General features: G+C 59.9%; 1 protein-coding gene across 12 annotated transcripts in view; it reads right to left on the bottom strand.

The window, feature by feature from the left end:
• Nucleotides 1–15,665, bottom strand: part of LOC119846098 (potassium channel subfamily T member 2-like) — a 39,042-nt gene that overhangs the window by 5,888 nt on the left and 17,489 nt on the right. For 5 of the 12 annotated variants that reach the window (XM_043506348.1, XM_043506351.1, XM_043506349.1 and 2 more), the window contains 15 exons: nucleotides 14,590–14,726; nucleotides 14,189–14,252; nucleotides 13,489–13,597; nucleotides 10,317–10,425; nucleotides 9,721–9,777; nucleotides 9,192–9,341; nucleotides 8,393–8,628; nucleotides 7,424–7,646; nucleotides 6,706–6,811; nucleotides 5,852–6,024; nucleotides 5,449–5,520; nucleotides 4,918–5,052; nucleotides 4,672–4,783; nucleotides 4,330–4,431; nucleotides 684–767 (listed from right to left, as the gene is read on the bottom strand). In XM_043506348.1, the coding sequence (XP_043362283.1) occupies nucleotides 684–767; nucleotides 4,330–4,431; nucleotides 4,672–4,783; nucleotides 4,918–5,052; nucleotides 5,449–5,520; nucleotides 5,852–6,024; nucleotides 6,706–6,811; nucleotides 7,424–7,646; nucleotides 8,393–8,628; nucleotides 9,192–9,341; nucleotides 9,721–9,777; nucleotides 10,317–10,425; nucleotides 13,489–13,597; nucleotides 14,189–14,252; nucleotides 14,590–14,726 (1,869 nt within the window). The remainder of the gene's footprint in view (nucleotides 1–683; nucleotides 768–4,329; nucleotides 4,432–4,671; nucleotides 4,784–4,917; nucleotides 5,053–5,448; nucleotides 5,521–5,851; nucleotides 6,025–6,705; nucleotides 6,812–7,423; nucleotides 7,647–8,392; nucleotides 8,629–9,191; nucleotides 9,342–9,720; nucleotides 9,778–10,316; nucleotides 10,426–13,488; nucleotides 13,598–14,188; nucleotides 14,253–14,589; nucleotides 14,727–15,665) is intronic. The other 7 variants (XM_043506353.1, XM_043506357.1, XM_043506354.1 and 4 more) reach the window with 3 other exon arrangements.

The following is a 15,665-nucleotide window of genomic DNA, read 5'->3' as shown; positions in this document are numbered from 1 at the left end:
TGCTTACAACACTCCTGCTAATACATCCCAAAATGATGTTTGCTTTTTTTGTAACAGCGTTACACTGTTGACTCATATTTAGCTTGTGATCTACTATGACCCCCAGATCCCTTTCCGCAGGACTCCTTCCGAGGCAGTCATTTCCCATTTTGTGTGTGTGCAACTGATTGTTCCTTCCTAAGTGGAGCACTTTTCATTTGTCCTTATTGAATTTCATCCTATTTACTTCAGCCCATTTCTCCAGTTTGTCCAGATCATTTTGAATTTTAATTCCATCCTCCAAAGCACTTACAACCCCACCCAGCTTGGCATTGTCCGCAAACTTTATAAGTGTACTCTGTATGCCATTATCTAAATCATTGATGAAGACATTGAATAGAACCGGACCCAGAACCGATCCATGCGGGATCCCACTCGTTATGCCCTTCCAGCTTGACAGTGAACCACTGATAACAACTCTCTGGGAACGATTTTCCAACCAATTATGCACCCACCTTATAGTAGCTCCATCTAGGCTGCATTTGTTTGCAGAGGGCCATGTGAGGGGAGGCATGACCGGCTGGACACGTGTAAAGCAGAGGGATGGACAGGACAAGTGAGAGGCAGGCAGAGGGATGCAGACACAGATGCCCAGATGCCGGGGTGAGGGGCAGGTGTCAGGCAACATCCGGCCAGATACTCACCGCGCACAGGAAGCCGGAGCCTGGCATGGAGTCGAGCCCCAGGAGCAGGCGGGTGATGGAGATCATGTAATCCTTCACAAACGACTGCAGGACAGGGGGGAGGGTCAATGGGGAGCTTTCTGGGCCACCCCCTGCCCCCGATTCCCCATCTCCCCTTACTGGCAAGGAGGGGATGGGAGCAGATCTCACAGTGCAGATCGGTGAGGCTGGCCTGGCCCCTGGACCCAGCACAGCGGGCTCTGGGCTGCCCCTGCCAGGGCTGCAGGCTGGCATGTCCTATGGTGGGGTGAGGGGGGCTGGGATGTCCCACATGGGGACAGGCTGGCATGTCCGACACAGAGGGGGGAGGCTGGCATGTCCCAGGTATGGTGGGGGCAGGATTGGGGGGGTTACCTGGTAGAGAAGGAGGCAAGGGGATGCAGGGCTGGGAGTGGGGGGGGCGGGGTTCCCAGGAGCAGGGAATAGTGGGTATCCGCAGGGAGGGTACCTGGGGGCAGGGAGGGGAGGTCCCTCGGGGGGGTCCACAAAAGGGTCCCCAGGGACAGGGAGGGGAGGTCCCTGTGGATGGGGGGGTGATGTTCTGTACCTCGTGGGAATACCCTACACATCCATGTTTATCCTGTTTGTTTATTCTACCTGAAGCAGTGTGGTTGGTTTGAAGCATGTCAGAGACTCCCCTTGGGAGAACAAGCCTGGTACATCTCCATTTCTTTGTTAATTTGATGAACTCATGGAAGCTTGCAGCGTCCAGTGGCATAACTGGACACTGCAAGGCAGAGGGTCCTAGGGTTGTGTCCAGGGCTGGAGATATTGGCCAGTGTCATTCAGTTGCACAATCCAAGGAGCAGCTGACATGCCAGAGGCTGTGTGTGACCAGCCCAGGAGTGGGGGTTCTCGCTGCAGAGCTGGGTAAGGCTGGCTCCCAGGGTCAAGAACTGGAGTGACCTAGCAGATCACCGGTCCAGATAACCCCAGAGGGGGACATCAGAGTGGCACAGCGAGCAGGGTGTATGTGCAGCTTTTTACTCCAAATGAAGTTCACACTTTAAGCTCCGATATTTGTGATTTTAAGTGAGTCTTAAGTGCAGTGGCTAAGAATAGTCAAGAGGAGGTCACAGTTTTATTATTTTCTGTTTGCTTATTTTGGGAAAGGGAAGTTGGAACAGAAAAGCAGGAAAATGAGTGAAAGCAGTGAAGTGATGCGAAGTTGGAGTTTTTTAGCCTGCAGATTGCAGAAAAGGAGAGGGAGCTCCAGAGATTATTGCAACTGAAAGAACTGGAGATAAAAGAAAGAGAGAAAGAGAGAGAGCGAAAACACCAACTGGACCTGCTAGAGAAGCAGAACCAGAACCTTCCGACCCCATTGACTCCCATCACACCAAAAATCCACAAGTGTGAACACTTATGTCCTGCATTCAGTGAGGACGACGGTATTGCTGAATATCTGACTGCCTTCAACAGACCTATGTTTAATACCTGAAATCCCTGATAAGAGAGTTCCTACCCTGATAGCGAAACTAACACTCCAACGCCTGTGCAAACAGAGGAGTTGAGACCTGGAAGTTGCCAGGTGGTCGTTTGTGAGAATACAAATGGCCCAACTGATGGGGGGGGTGGCGTGGGGTGTTTTCCTGGTGAGAGGCAGGGAGCAGTTATGGGAGAGCTGCTGGGAAAAGATGAATCTGATCAAAGGGTAAACACACCTAACCCACAGAGCACAGATCACAGCCCTGTAGTCTAGGGGGCAGGGAAGGACTCAGTGCTGGGAGGGGGAAACACTGGGTAACCCCAAAAGGGGAGCTGGATTTTCTGCATGTGTACAGTCCTGGGGTTGGGAGTCCGCTCCCCAAAGGGCCAGCCAATGTGCAGGATCCCCCTGAATACCTACATTGCCGGACCCAGAGGCACCAAAATTCCAGAAACATGATTAAATTAAGAGCCCACACAGAGAGGAACACTGGAGGGAAGGAAAAGCCAGTGACTGATTCCATGGGAGAGAGTCAAAGGACACCATAGGTAATGAACAAACTGACCTCAAACCAGACTATCTTAACAGAGGGCGTGGTATCATAAAGATACTTGTAAACATCCATCTGTGATAAAATGTTTTAGTATTAATGTTAAGTTCTGGGGATAAGAATTTTGACACGGATTTTAAACCTTATGGTAATGCTAGTTCTCAGTTAATATATATAATCAGACTCAGCTTATCACAGCAGAGAAACCATAACAAACCTGGTTTGCTGTGTGGGAAAGGGGAAACTGAGGCATGCTGCCTCATGACGATAATGGCTGTATGCCAAGAAACTATAACACAAACTGCCTTCGAGCTAGTCAGTGACTAACCCTCTTGCAGTAAACTAAGGGGAGATGTGTGATTCTCTGTACCTCGTAGGAACACCCAGCACCCCCATGTTCATTCTTGTAAAATGATTGTGTGATATCCAATGCAAAGGTTGTCATGTCAGGTGTCTTCGGAAGGCTCATGATGCACTGAGCAGTTGTTACAGTGATGTTATAGGTTGTAATTTCATGTATATAGTTATGAGTCTGAAAAATGTATCCTCATGGCTTAAAACAAGCCCAGGCAAAACTCTCCAAGAGTAGAGAGGCAGTTCACACCTCATCAAGGCATGTATGGGACAAACCCAGCCCAGCCTCACAGGAACAAAGGACACTGGTCTAGGCAGCAACAAAGGATCTGTTGGACTCTGGAGTGAGTCACCGCCCTTCCTTTGGTCAGTCAGGGACTGCAATGAGGTAATGCTCACCTGACCCTGAAGTGGGGGAGTGGGGCAAAGCCAGGAGGGAAGAAAGAATGAGATAAAAGGGAGAGACGTTTGCCATGCTCTTCCTCTCTCTTCCATCTCCATCTACAGACACCGCCACTGAAGCACTAATCAAAGGGGAGAGCCTGGCTGAAGGGCAACCACCAGCCTGTGGTGAGAAGCACCTAAGTTTGTCACAGCACTGGAAGTGTTAAGATCAGCTTAGAATGAGTTTTGCTTTTATTTCATTTGACCAAATCCAACTTGTTGTGCTTTGACTTATAATCACTTAAAATCTATCTTTGTAGTTAATAAATCTGTTTGTTTATTCTACCTGAAGCAGTGTGGTTGGTTTGAAGCATGTCAGAGACTCCCCTTGGGAGAACAAGCCTGGTACATCTCAATTTCTTTGTTAAATTGACAAACTCATGGAAGCTTGCAGCATCCAGCAGCATAACTGGACACTGCAAGACCGAGGTTCCTAGGGTTGTATCTGGGACCGGAGATATTGGCTAGTGTCATTTGGTTGCACAATCCAAGGAGCAGCTTACATGCCAGAGGCTGTGCGTGAACAGCCCAGGAGTGGGGGTTCTCACAGCACAGCAGGGTAAGGCTGGCTCCCAGAGTCAAGGATTGGAGTGATCTAGCAGATCACCGATCCAGATAACCCCAGGGAGGGGGGATTACCCCACGCGCCCCCCCCCCGATCCAGATAACCCCAGGGGCAGGGGATTTCCCCAGGGAGGATCGCTGGGGGCAGGGAGGGAAGGTCCCCAGGGGAGAGTCCCTGGGAGTTGGAGGGAAGTTGCTGGAGATGGGGAGGGAAGGTCCCTGGGGGAGGGAGGGGTGTCCCCAGGGGCAGGGGGTCCCTGGGGTACCTGGTAGAGCAGTGTGTCCAGCATGCTGACGCTGAACACCTTCCCCGCAGCAAAAGGCAGGCGGAACATGAACACCAGGTTGGAGCCGTTCTCCCGCTCCTTCTGTGGGGACAGAGAGCGAGTGAGTGGGGTGCAGTGTGATACGGGGGGCAGGGTATGGGGTGCAGCAGGCCAGGGCACAGCAGACGATGGGGGATACAGGGGGGCAGCACGGGGCAGGGGGTGCAGGAGGCCAGGGGGGTAGGGGTGCAGTGGGGGCGTGTGGGGCACAGTGGGGGGCAGGCGGGAGCAGCAGGGGAGTGGGGGGGGGGGACAGGAAATGCGGGGCCGGCCAGGCCGTACCTTCTCCAGCTTGGACAGGGCCAGCGCGTGGCGATCCTTGGCCTTGAATTGCATGAAGCGCATGTTGGCCGGGTGCGTCAGCTCGGTGATGATGTTCAGGCCTGGGAACAGCCTGCCCCGGGCATAAAGACGGGGTCAGATGGGCTCCTGAGCCCAGCCCCCACACCCTGCTCTAACCACAAGACCCCACTCCCCTCCCAGCACCGGGGAGAGACCCCAGATATCCTGGCTCCCCCGGCCCCATACCTGAACAGTGTCTGGACATTGACGATGGTTTTGGCGTCGGCCATGTAGTCCTCGTCTGCAATCATGGAGCTCTCCTTGTCCACGACCACCATGTTGGCAGCAAAGGTCACACCGCAGTGCAGCAGGTCGTCCAGGCTGGGAGGTGGGGGGTCAGCTGTTGTGCCAGGCAGTGCCGCCCTGCCCCACACCCCTCCCACCCCACGCGTGCCCAGCCCACCCCCCCGGCAATACTGGGGGGCCGTCCCATGCCCAGTCCCCACTGGCTTGCACCCCTGGGAGCCTCCAAAGCTACCCGAATTAGAGGGGGATGAGGGCACAGGGCACCACGACGCCAACTGGATGGGGGCAGGCGAGAGGGGGCCGAGGTGGCCCATGCCACCGGCCCCCCAGCTGAGCCCAGGACCGTGCCCCAGCGCCCAGGGCCAAAGCGAGCGTGGCCGGAAATCCAGAGGGGACGAGTAGTTCTGCCTCCCTCCCTCCTGGGTCTGCCCCAGCCCTTGCTCTGGTCTGCCCCATGCGGCATCTACTCACTTATCGATGGAGCCCACCATGTAATAGACCAGGGGGAACCAGCAAATGGCCTCCAGGAAATGGGTCTCTGGCCTGCAAGGGAAACGGGGGGCGGCAGTGGAGGGGCAGACAGGGGGAAGGGCATATCCCTGCTCCCACCCAGTCTGTATTACTCTGCCCCCACCCCACTGCCTCTGCCCCCCAACCCAACACCCCCAGCCTCTGCCCCCCACCCCCCAGCCTCTGCCCCCACCCCACTGCCTGTACCCTCACATGTCCCCGCCCCACTGCCTCTGCCCAATACCCACTGGTGTGCCGCCGAGCCCAGCACCCGCTGTCTATCCCTGACAGCTCCCCCAGCCCATGCCTGTACCCTGGTGGCTGTCCCCACCCCCCGCCCCTTTACCCGGGGCAGGTCCCTCACATGTTCTCCAGCAGCAGCACGATGGGGTTGAGCTCCTTGCGGGGTCGGTAGTACGCCCGCAGCGGCACGATGAAGTTGTACAGCCCGTTGCCAGCTCTCTCAGCTGAGACAATAATGAGCTTGTTCTGGAAGCGGTAGGCGCGGGCGTCCTCGTACGGGTAGTGGTGGCAGCTCTGCAGGGGCAAGCAGGGTTCGCCAGGGGCACAAGCCCCCCTCATTCCCTGCCAGTGCTGAGACCGGCACCTGGGACCTCCCAGGGATCTGACTTGGCTGGGGGTACAGCTGGCTTCTGGGGTGCCAGCATGCGGGGGTTAAACTCCACCAATCCCCCTGCTGGGAGGGGGTGTGACCCATCCCCCCATTTCCCACCAGCAAAGCGGGGGTTAAACCCCACCAATCCCCCTGCTGGGAGGGGGTGTGACCCATCCCCCCATTTCCCACCAGCAAGGTGGGGGTTAATACCACCAATACCCCAGCCCAGAGGGGGCGTGACCCATCCCCCCAATTCCCTCTGATCCCCAGCTGGAGACCTGGGGCTGAGGTGGGGGGTGACCCCCTCCCCATTCCTTCCGGGATCTATAAGTTGGTGGAGGGGGTTGTATCATCCTTTGCTCACTTGTGCCCCAGACAGGCCATGGGTAGGTGCACCTACCCCCCATCCTCCCCCACCCTCTGCTGTGCCTGCCCCCCAGCCCCTCACCTGCAGCCTCTTAGGGGGGCCAGCCATGTGTCCCTGGGGTGGCTCCAGGGGGTCACTGGGGCAGGGCAGAGGCCCCTGGGATGGTGCTGGGGGCCCAGCTCAGGGCCCCCTTGGCATCACCCCCCGCAGGTGTCTTGCCCAGCCCTGGTGGTACCTTGTCCAGCCGCAGGCAGCAGAAGGGGATCTTCTCCTGGACCAGGTGGCAGAGGGTGGGGGAGCTGCCGATGTAGGGGGAGTTGGTGGGGTAACCCTTCACCCAGCTGGAAGACCAAGAGAGAGGGGGAAGGAGGAGCCGGGGGGCAGGGAGAGGGGGAGGCCGGCACCCTTTGGGGGGCCTCCCTCCTCATAGCCCCAAAGCGCCAGGCCGGGCGCATTGGAGCTGGGCAGGAGACACGGGCATCCTGCCAAGCCAGGCAGCTCCTTCCAGCTGGGTTAGTGCCACGGGGCATGGGTGTTTGTCTGTGTCCTGGGCAGCCCTCAACTCTCGGGGATCCCTCGTGTACCCCACACGGCATGCTCACGTGCCTGGAGACACACACACATGCTGTCGTTGGCAAACCCCCCTGGGGTCTCCCATACCGGGGGGAGCATGTGGGCATTGGAGGATTGCGGCTCCCGACCCATGGACAGCCACCTCCCTCCCCACTGCTATAAACATTTCCCGTTGGGACCCTGAAAGGGGCGCTGCAGGTCTAGGCCTGAATTCGCGGGGGCAGCATTGGGCGTGCCCCAGAGGCAGGTCCCTACGTGCCCCACTCCCCTCCGTCCCTGTGGCCTCTCCGTGGACGGGGCCAGTCAGGACACTGAGACCCCCCCAGCTCGAGCCGCGTCACACAGGGCTCCGTGGCAGGCACGGGCGGGCGAGTCCTTACGTGCCGTAGGCAGCTGCGGCGCTGTCAGAGCGGGTGGCCTCGTCCTCCGACTGGTCGCTCAGCAGGTCGAAGGCAGGGCTGGGGATGGCGTCCACCACCTCCAGCACGGGGGCGATGCTGCGGCGCTTCTCGGTGCCCGCCGGGTCGCCCGGCAGGCCCAGCGTGGTCCCGCCCACGCTCTCCGGGCTGCTGCCAGAGTCCGGCAGGTCCATGGCCACAGTCCCTGCACAGCCGGGGGGCAGGCGGGTCAGGGCACTCTTGGGGGCACAGGACCCTGAGCCCAACCATCCTGGCTGCCCCCACATGCCTCCCACAGCCTGCAGGGGGCGTCTGGGGCAGTCAGGGGCCGATTCTGTGACACGCCCCCCGAGTGGGGGCAGTGCTGAGCCCCAGAAAACTCGTATCACATGGTGCCACCCAGCTGGGCTGGACTGGAACCCGGCCCCCAGCTGGGCCCCGCCCCACCAGCCCGCCCCCCTGGTTCGGAGAGTGGGCAGCTGGGCTTGCGCTGGGTGGGGATTGGCTGCGGCAGTGCAAAGGGCTGGCCATGCTGAGTGATGATTGGCTGGGGAAGTGTGAAGGGGAGGGTGGGGATTAATAAGAGAGGGTGTGGCCCAGTGCTGGATGGTGATTGGCTGGGTTAGTATGACAAGCCAGTTGGAGATTGGTGGGAGTTTGGCAGGCCCCATACTCAATAATGATTGGCTGAGGAGGGGTGAAGGGCCGGATGAGGATTGGTGGGGCACTCTGGGCGGGGGAGTCCCATGCCGGGCAGTGATTGGCTGAGAGCTGACAGGCCAGCAGGGGACTAGGGGAGAAAGCTGGGGCTTGGTGCTGAGTTCCGATTGGCTGCAGCAGGGTGAAGAGCCAGCAGGGGATTGGTGGGGAATTGGCGGGCTCCGTGCCGGGTGGCAATTGGCTGGAGAGGTGTGAGGGGCCGGCTGGGGCGGGTGACGGGCGGGGGCTCACCCATGCTGGCGATGACGCTGTGCGCAGGCAGGCGTGTCAGGCTGGGGTAGGCCGGGGTGGGCAGCCGGCTCTGGTGCAGATGCTCCTGCTGGCGGAAGACGAAGGCCGAGTTCTCCTCCTTGGAGATGTTGATGTAGAAGCAGGTGTCGGAGGAGGCCAGGATGTGGCAGGGCCCTGGGTTCAGCAGGATGTTGTTCTTGTCCTCCCGGCACACGCCGATCAGGCACACCCCGTACCTGCCGGGGCAGCCAGGGTCAGCACCTGGGACCCCCGGGAGGGGGCTCAGCCCTGGAGAGCTGGTGGAGGGAGCCGTGTGCAAGCCAGCTCGGAGCTCCTGGGGGTGCAATAGGCGTGCAGGCCTGGCTGGGTGTAAGTGTGCTCATGAACAGAGAAGCAGGGGTGCATGTGGGCGAGGATGTCTGCGCATGTGCAAGGGCATGCAAATGTGTTTCTGCAGGTGGGGCACGAGTGTACGTGTGTAAGTGTGTGCATAAGTGTACAAGGATGTGTGTGAGCATGTGCACAAGTGTGCACGTGTGAGCATGTGCACAAGTGTGCACATGTGCATGCATGTGCAAGGGTATGCACCAATCAATGTGTGTAATCATGCGCACCAGGGTGTAAGCATGCCCACGTGCATGCAAGCATCTGGAAGGGTATGCCAATGTGTGTAAGCGTGTGCATAAGTGTATGAGCATGAGCATATACATGTGTGTGCATGTGCAAGGGTATGCCAGTGTGCCAGGATGCAGAGGTGCACACGCAGAACATGGAGCCACCCTCCCCCGGCCCCATGTACCTCTTGTGGGCATGGAAGGAGGCGTAGGTGAAGCTCTTGCCCTGGTATTGGCCCAGGAACTTGCTGTCCCCCAGCCGGACGTGGTAGACCTCGTTGGCCGAGCAGCGGCTGTACATCCTCTGCCATTGCTCCGGGGAGGTGGGGCCATCCCTGAGGGGGGAAGAGACGCTGCCCATGTGCATCACAGCCCTGGAGTCGGGGGGGGCCCTCCCCCAACCCCCGCCCAGGGTGGGGAGCCCTGGCCTGTGGACTCACCCCCGGTGTCACTGGCGCCTGGGTCACGGCAGGGAAAGTCCACAGGGCTCCTGCCGTTCATAGAACGCGGGGGGGGGGGGGGGGATGTCCCAGAGCTGGGCAGGGTTGGGGCCCCTCCCTCTGCTGCTTGCCCGGCTCTGGATACGGGGGCTCCAGCCGGGGGTTGGCCCCAGGACGAAGGGCCCCAGCGTATCCTCCTGGCCCGTGACCCAGAGGCAAGTGCGTCCCCTCTCCCCGCAGCACATCACCCACCCAGGCCCCAGCCTGGACTCACCTGGACAGGGGCTGCCAGGCGCTCGGCCGCGGCTTGAAGGGCTCCATGGGGGTGGTTCTGTCCAAAGGCACCAAGGGGCAAATGACAACCGACCCCATCCCTGCCACCCCACCATCTCCCACCGTGGCAATCGGCTCAGGCTCTCTGCACACTCAGGCAGATGCTGCTGGGGCTAGTCTCCACCCTGCTGCTGACTCCTGCCTCCCCCAATGCACCTGATGCTGTTTCCTCCCGCACCCTGGCACTGGCTCCTGTCCCTGCTTCTTTCTCAGTGCTTCTGGTGGGGCACAGGAGGTCTCCAGGGCAGGAGGAAGCGCTGTGGGGCTCCCTGGTCCCACCCCCCCTTGACTGCCTTCCCTCCCAGAAGAGTTTGAGTACTGGCCCCAGGGTGGGTGGAGAGACCTGCTGCTGGGGTGTGATTGGCAGGACCCCCAAGCAGTGGGGCTGAGAATCAACACCCCACTGGGATGCACTGGGTGGGTTCCCCCCACCCCGAACGTGACTGGCTCAGGCTCTGTGCAGACGCAGGCAGTGCTGCTGGGTCTAGTGCAGCCCCAGCTGGGGGCAGTCAGCCAGCGACGGGCACAGCTACTCACTGTCCCCGCGAGGTGTGGATCAGCAGCGTGATGAGGGTGGAAGTGGCTGGACACACACAGTTCAGAGCCAACATGGCGTACTTGAATTCTTCTTCGCAGACCACATGATCTGCAGAGAGAGACGTACACAGGCTGGGAGCCAGGGCCGAGGCTTCCCCGGAGGAGCTGGGCCTGCTCCCGCAGCTGCTTGCTTCCTTCATCCGTCCCTTCCTTCTTCCCTCCATCTGCCTATCATCCTGCCAGTGCCAGCTCTCTGTCCACCCAGCCACCCGACCACCTTCCCTCCTTCTCCAGCTCTCAGTCCATCCCCGTCCATTCCTCTGCATGCTCTATTCATCTACCCCCCGCCTGATCCATCCCTCCATCCCTGTCCACTGTGTCTGCCCTACTCATCTACCCCCCGCCTGATCCATCCCTCCATCCCCGTCCACTGTGTCTGCTCTATTCATCTACCCCCCGCCTGATCCATCCCTCCATCCCCGTCCACTGTGTCTGCTCTATTCATCTACCCCCCGCCTGATCCATCCCTCCATCCCCGTCCACTGTGTCTGCTCTACTCATCTACCCCCCCGCCTGATCCATCCCTCCATCCCCATCCACTGTGTCTGCTCTACTCATCTACCCCCCGCCTGATCCATCCCTCCATCCCCGTCCACTGTGTCTGCTCTATTCATCTACCCCCCCCGCCTGATCCATCCCTCCATCCCCGTCCACTGTGTCTGCTCTATTCATCTACCCCCCGCCTGATCCATCCCTCCATCCCTGTCCACTGTGTCTGCCCTACTCATCTACCCCCCGCCTGATCCATCCCTCCATCCCCGTCCACTGTGTCTGCTCTACTCATCTACCCCCCCCCGCCTGATCCATCCCTCCATCCCCGTCCACTGTGTCTGCTCTATTCATCTACCCACCGCCTGATCCATCCCTCCATCCCCATCCACTGTGTCTGCTCTATTCATCTACCCCCCGCCTGATCCATCCCTCCATCCCCGTCCACTGTGTCTGCTCTACTCATCTACCCCCCGCCTGATCCATCCCTCCATCCCCATCCACTGTGTCTGCTCTACTCATCTACCCCCCGCCTGATCCATCCCTCCATCCCCATCCACTGTGTCTGCTCTACTCATCTACCCCCCGCCTGATCCATCCCTCCATCCCTGTCCACTGTGTCTGCCCTACTCATCTACCCCCCACCTGATCCATCCCTCCATCCCCGTCCACTGTGTCTGCTCTACTCATCTACCCACCGCCTGATCCATCCCTCCATCCCCATCCACTGTGTCTGCTCTATTCATCTACCCACCACCTGATCCATCCCTCCATCCCCGTCCACTGTGTCTGCTCTACTCATCTACCCACCGCCTGATCCATCCCTCCATCCCCATCCACTGTGTCTGCTCTATTCATCTACCCCCCGCCTGATCCATCCCTCCATCCCCGTCCACTGTGTCTGCTCTACTCATCTACCCCCCGCCTGATCCATCCCTCCATCCCCGTCCACTGTGTCTGCTCTACTCATCTACCCCCCCGCCTGATCCATCCCTCCATCCCCGTCCACTGTGTCTGCTCTACTCATCTACCCCCCGCCTGATCCATCCCTCCATCCCCATCCACTGTGTCTGCTCTACTCATCTACCCCCCGCCTGATCCATCCCTCCATCCCTGTCCACTGTGTCTGCCCTACTCATCTACCCCCCACCTGATCCATCCCTCCATCCCCGTCCACTGTGTCTGCTCTACTCATCTACCCACCGCCTGATCCATCCCTCCATCCCCATCCACTGTGTCTGCTCTATTCATCTACCCCCCGCCTGATCCATCCCTCCATCCCCGTCCACTGTGTCTGCTCTACTCATCTACCCCCCGCCTGATCCATCCCTCCATCCCCGTCCACTGTGTCTGCTCTATTCATCTACCCCCCCCGCCTGATCCATCCCTCCATCCCCGTCCACTGTGTCTGCTCTATTCATCTACCCACCGCCTGATCCATCCCTCCATCCCCGTCCACTGTGTCTGCTCTACTCATCTACCCCCCCGCCTGATCCATCCCTCCATCCCCATCCACTGTGTCTGCTCTATTCATCTACCCCCCCGCCTGATCCATCCCTCCATCCCCGTCCACTGTGTCTGCTCTATTCATCTACCCCCCGCCTGATCCATCCCTCCATCCCTGTCCACTGTGTCTGCCCTACTCATCTACCCCCCGCCTGATCCATCCCTCCATCCCCGTCCACTGTGTCTGCTCTATTCATCTACCCCCCCCCGCCTGATCCATCCCTCCATCCCCGTCCACTGTGTCTGCTCTATTCATCTACCCCCCGCCTGATCCATCCCTCCATCCCCGTCCACTGTGTCTGCTCTATTCATCTACCCCCCGCCTGATCCATCCCTCCATCCCTGTCCACTGTGTCTGCTCTACTCCTGGCCTGATCCATCCCTCCATCCCCGTCCACTGTCTGCTCTACTCATCTACCCCCCGCCTGATCCATCCCTCCATCCCCGTCCACTGTGTCTGCTCTATTCATCTACCCCCCACCTGATCCATCCCTCCATCCCCGTCCACTATGTCTGCTCTACTCATCTACCCCCCGCCTGATCCATCCCTCCATCCCCGTCCACTGTGTCTGCTCTACTCATCTACCCCCCCCGCCTGATCCATCCCTCCATCCCCGTCCACTGTGTCTGCTCTATTCATCTACCCACCGCCTGATCCATCCCTCCATCCCTGTCCACTGTGTCTGCTCTACTCCTGGCCTGATCCATCCCTCCATCCCCGTCCACTGTCTGCTCTACTCATCTACCCCCGGCCTGATCCATCCCTCCATCCCCGTCCACTGTGTCTGCTCTACTCATCTACCCCCCCGCCTGATCCATCCCTCCATCCCCGTCCACTGTGTCTGCTCTATTCATCTACCCCCCGCCTGATCCATTCCTCCATCCCCATATACATCCCCATCTCCCCATTTATCCACCCTCATTCATAACCCTCTAAGCAGCCAACCTTCCATCCCCCCATCCCCATAGACACCCCCCTCTCTCTCTCCTCTCCCCCATTGCCGATCACTGCAGGAGCATGGGGCAGGGGCAGGAGAGGGTGCCAGGGGCACAGCGGAGGCAGAGGCAGGACAGGGGGCAGAGAGGGCCCAGTGGGGGCTTTGTGGGGGTGCCTCACCTGCAAATTTGATGTGGAACTTGTTCTCGGGTTTGAGGATCTGCACGTACAGGGGGCAGTTGGGGGCAAAGTCCTTGACTGCCCAGGCCCTCAGGATGGTCTGATGATCCTGGGGGGGGGTGTGCAAGATGGGGCAGAGCATCACAGCCAGGCCAGCCCCCCCACGTTTCCCCCAGGCCCCAGGTGCCAGAAGGGATCACGCCTCCCCCCAGTGCCTTCCCATAGCCCCCAGGACCCTGCTGCGCAGCGTGGTCCCGAGAGACCCAATCACCCTGGCGTGGACATAGTGACCCACGCAGGGCGCCATGGCTGGGAAATGCGGACAGCCTGGCGGCTGCTTCCCACTGCCCTGCTCCAGGGGGTCTCAGCCTGCCCAGGTGGGGTCCCTGCAGAGGATGGAGACCGGACAACACGGCCCCTGCCAGCGCGTATCCCAGAAGCTACTGCAGGAGAGCTGTGTGGCCCAGCATCCAGCACGACGGGGCCCTGATCTTGGCTGGGGTCTGGGTAGCACCTGGCACGACGGGGCCCTGATCTCGGCTGGGGCCTGGGCAGCGCCCAGCATGATGGGGCCCCGATCTTGGTCGGGGTGTCTGGGTGCTACCCTGTAATAAATACTCCTCCCCCGGTACCATCTTTAACCCTGTGCTGGGGCCAGCTGGGTTGCCCGCAGGGCGGGATATCACTGCATGGCACCTACCGCAGCGACCCGGTCCCCCTCGAAGCGGTTGCTGAGGATAAAGCAGGCCTCTGCATCATCCATCCTTCAGCGCAGGGAGAAGAGACAGGGGATTAGCAGGAAACCACACCCCAGTGGGGCAGCTTAGACCAACTGGGGGGAGCAAAGTGGCTGGAGACAGAATGGGACTGGACCCCTTGCTCCCCTATCACAGAGAAGGCCAGATCCCTGCCCCGGCACCCCTCCCTTCACAGACAGGGTGGGGCAGGACCCCCCATATGGGTCCGCCAGCTGGCTGGGGGGGGGCAGCAAGATTTTCTGACCCCACTGGCCAGTTCCATCGATTCCCTCTGTCATTGGCCGACAGGGATGGGAGGCAGGGCCCCCCAGGCCTGGGGCAACCCTGCCCGGCTGGCACTCACTTGGCCCGCATGAGGTCCTGGTCCTTGAGGGCCGAGCCCTGCAGGAAGATGACGCGCTGCGACCAGAGCGGGATCTGCAGCACCCGCCGCACCGCCACGTCCATCTCCGTGGGGCACAGGATCACCACATAGTAGTCCTGCCGGGGAGTCGCGGGGTATGGTCAGGGCACGGCCAGCCCTCTACGCCACCCCCACGGCCGGCCCTCCTATGCCATCCCCCTATGCCAGCATGGCCAGCCCCCCCATATCCCAGTAAAGCCAGCCCCCTGTGCCAGATACCTACACCTCCCCAGCATGGCCTGCCCCCTGGGCCAGCCCCCCCATACCAGCCTCTATCCTAGCACAGCCAGCCCCCTGTGCCAGATACCTACACCTCCCCGGTATGGCCCACCCCCTGTGCCAGCCCCCCCATACCAGCCTCTATCCCAGCACAGCCACCCCCCTCCATCCACCACCCCCACCCCACCCGCTCCCTCCCAGTTTCCCTTTCCCTTCCCCACGCCCTTCCATGGAGTCCAGAGGGTTCAGGGAGTGCAGAGCTCTGGCCTTGGGCTACACCAGCCCTTCGTCTGCCCGCTGAGCCCCTCTGAGCCCTGCACAGCAATGGGCAGCCTCCGCATCCAGGGAGGGTGCAACACGCATTGCTAGACCAGAACCCCCGCACCCACACGGCCGCAGAGCAGTGCCAAGGCACCAGCTCATCGGGGCCCCCTGGAACAGCCCTCCCCCCACAGCACCGTTCCCCTGCACCTCCCCAACTGGGATCAGGGCTCAGCGCTCTCTTGTGCCCACAGTGCCCAGCTCTTCCTGCTGCAGCACGGGGTCGGGGTCCAGAGCTTCACTCTATAGGGGTCGATGCTGTGACGTTCCTGACATGAACTGGGACCGTGTAGATCATTGTTGCAACCAAGGTCCAGTAGTGGTACCAAATCATGTATAAAGGGGGTCAAATGTGGTGTCTAAGACACGGTTATGGTTGGCTGGTTAGGATTGTGCTGTCTGTGTGCGTGTATCAGTTTTGTATTTTAAGTTATAAGCATTGACTCTGTACTGTCTGTAGCTCAAACTTGTGCTAT

Source organism: Dermochelys coriacea, chromosome 20 (assembly GCF_009764565.3).
Source record: "Dermochelys coriacea isolate rDerCor1 chromosome 20, rDerCor1.pri.v4, whole genome shotgun sequence".
In the NCBI taxonomy this organism is placed as follows: domain Eukaryota; kingdom Metazoa; phylum Chordata; order Testudines; family Dermochelyidae; genus Dermochelys; species Dermochelys coriacea.
Note: the sequence above shows the minus strand (reverse complement) of the source record. Positions and strands in the feature narration are given on the sequence as shown.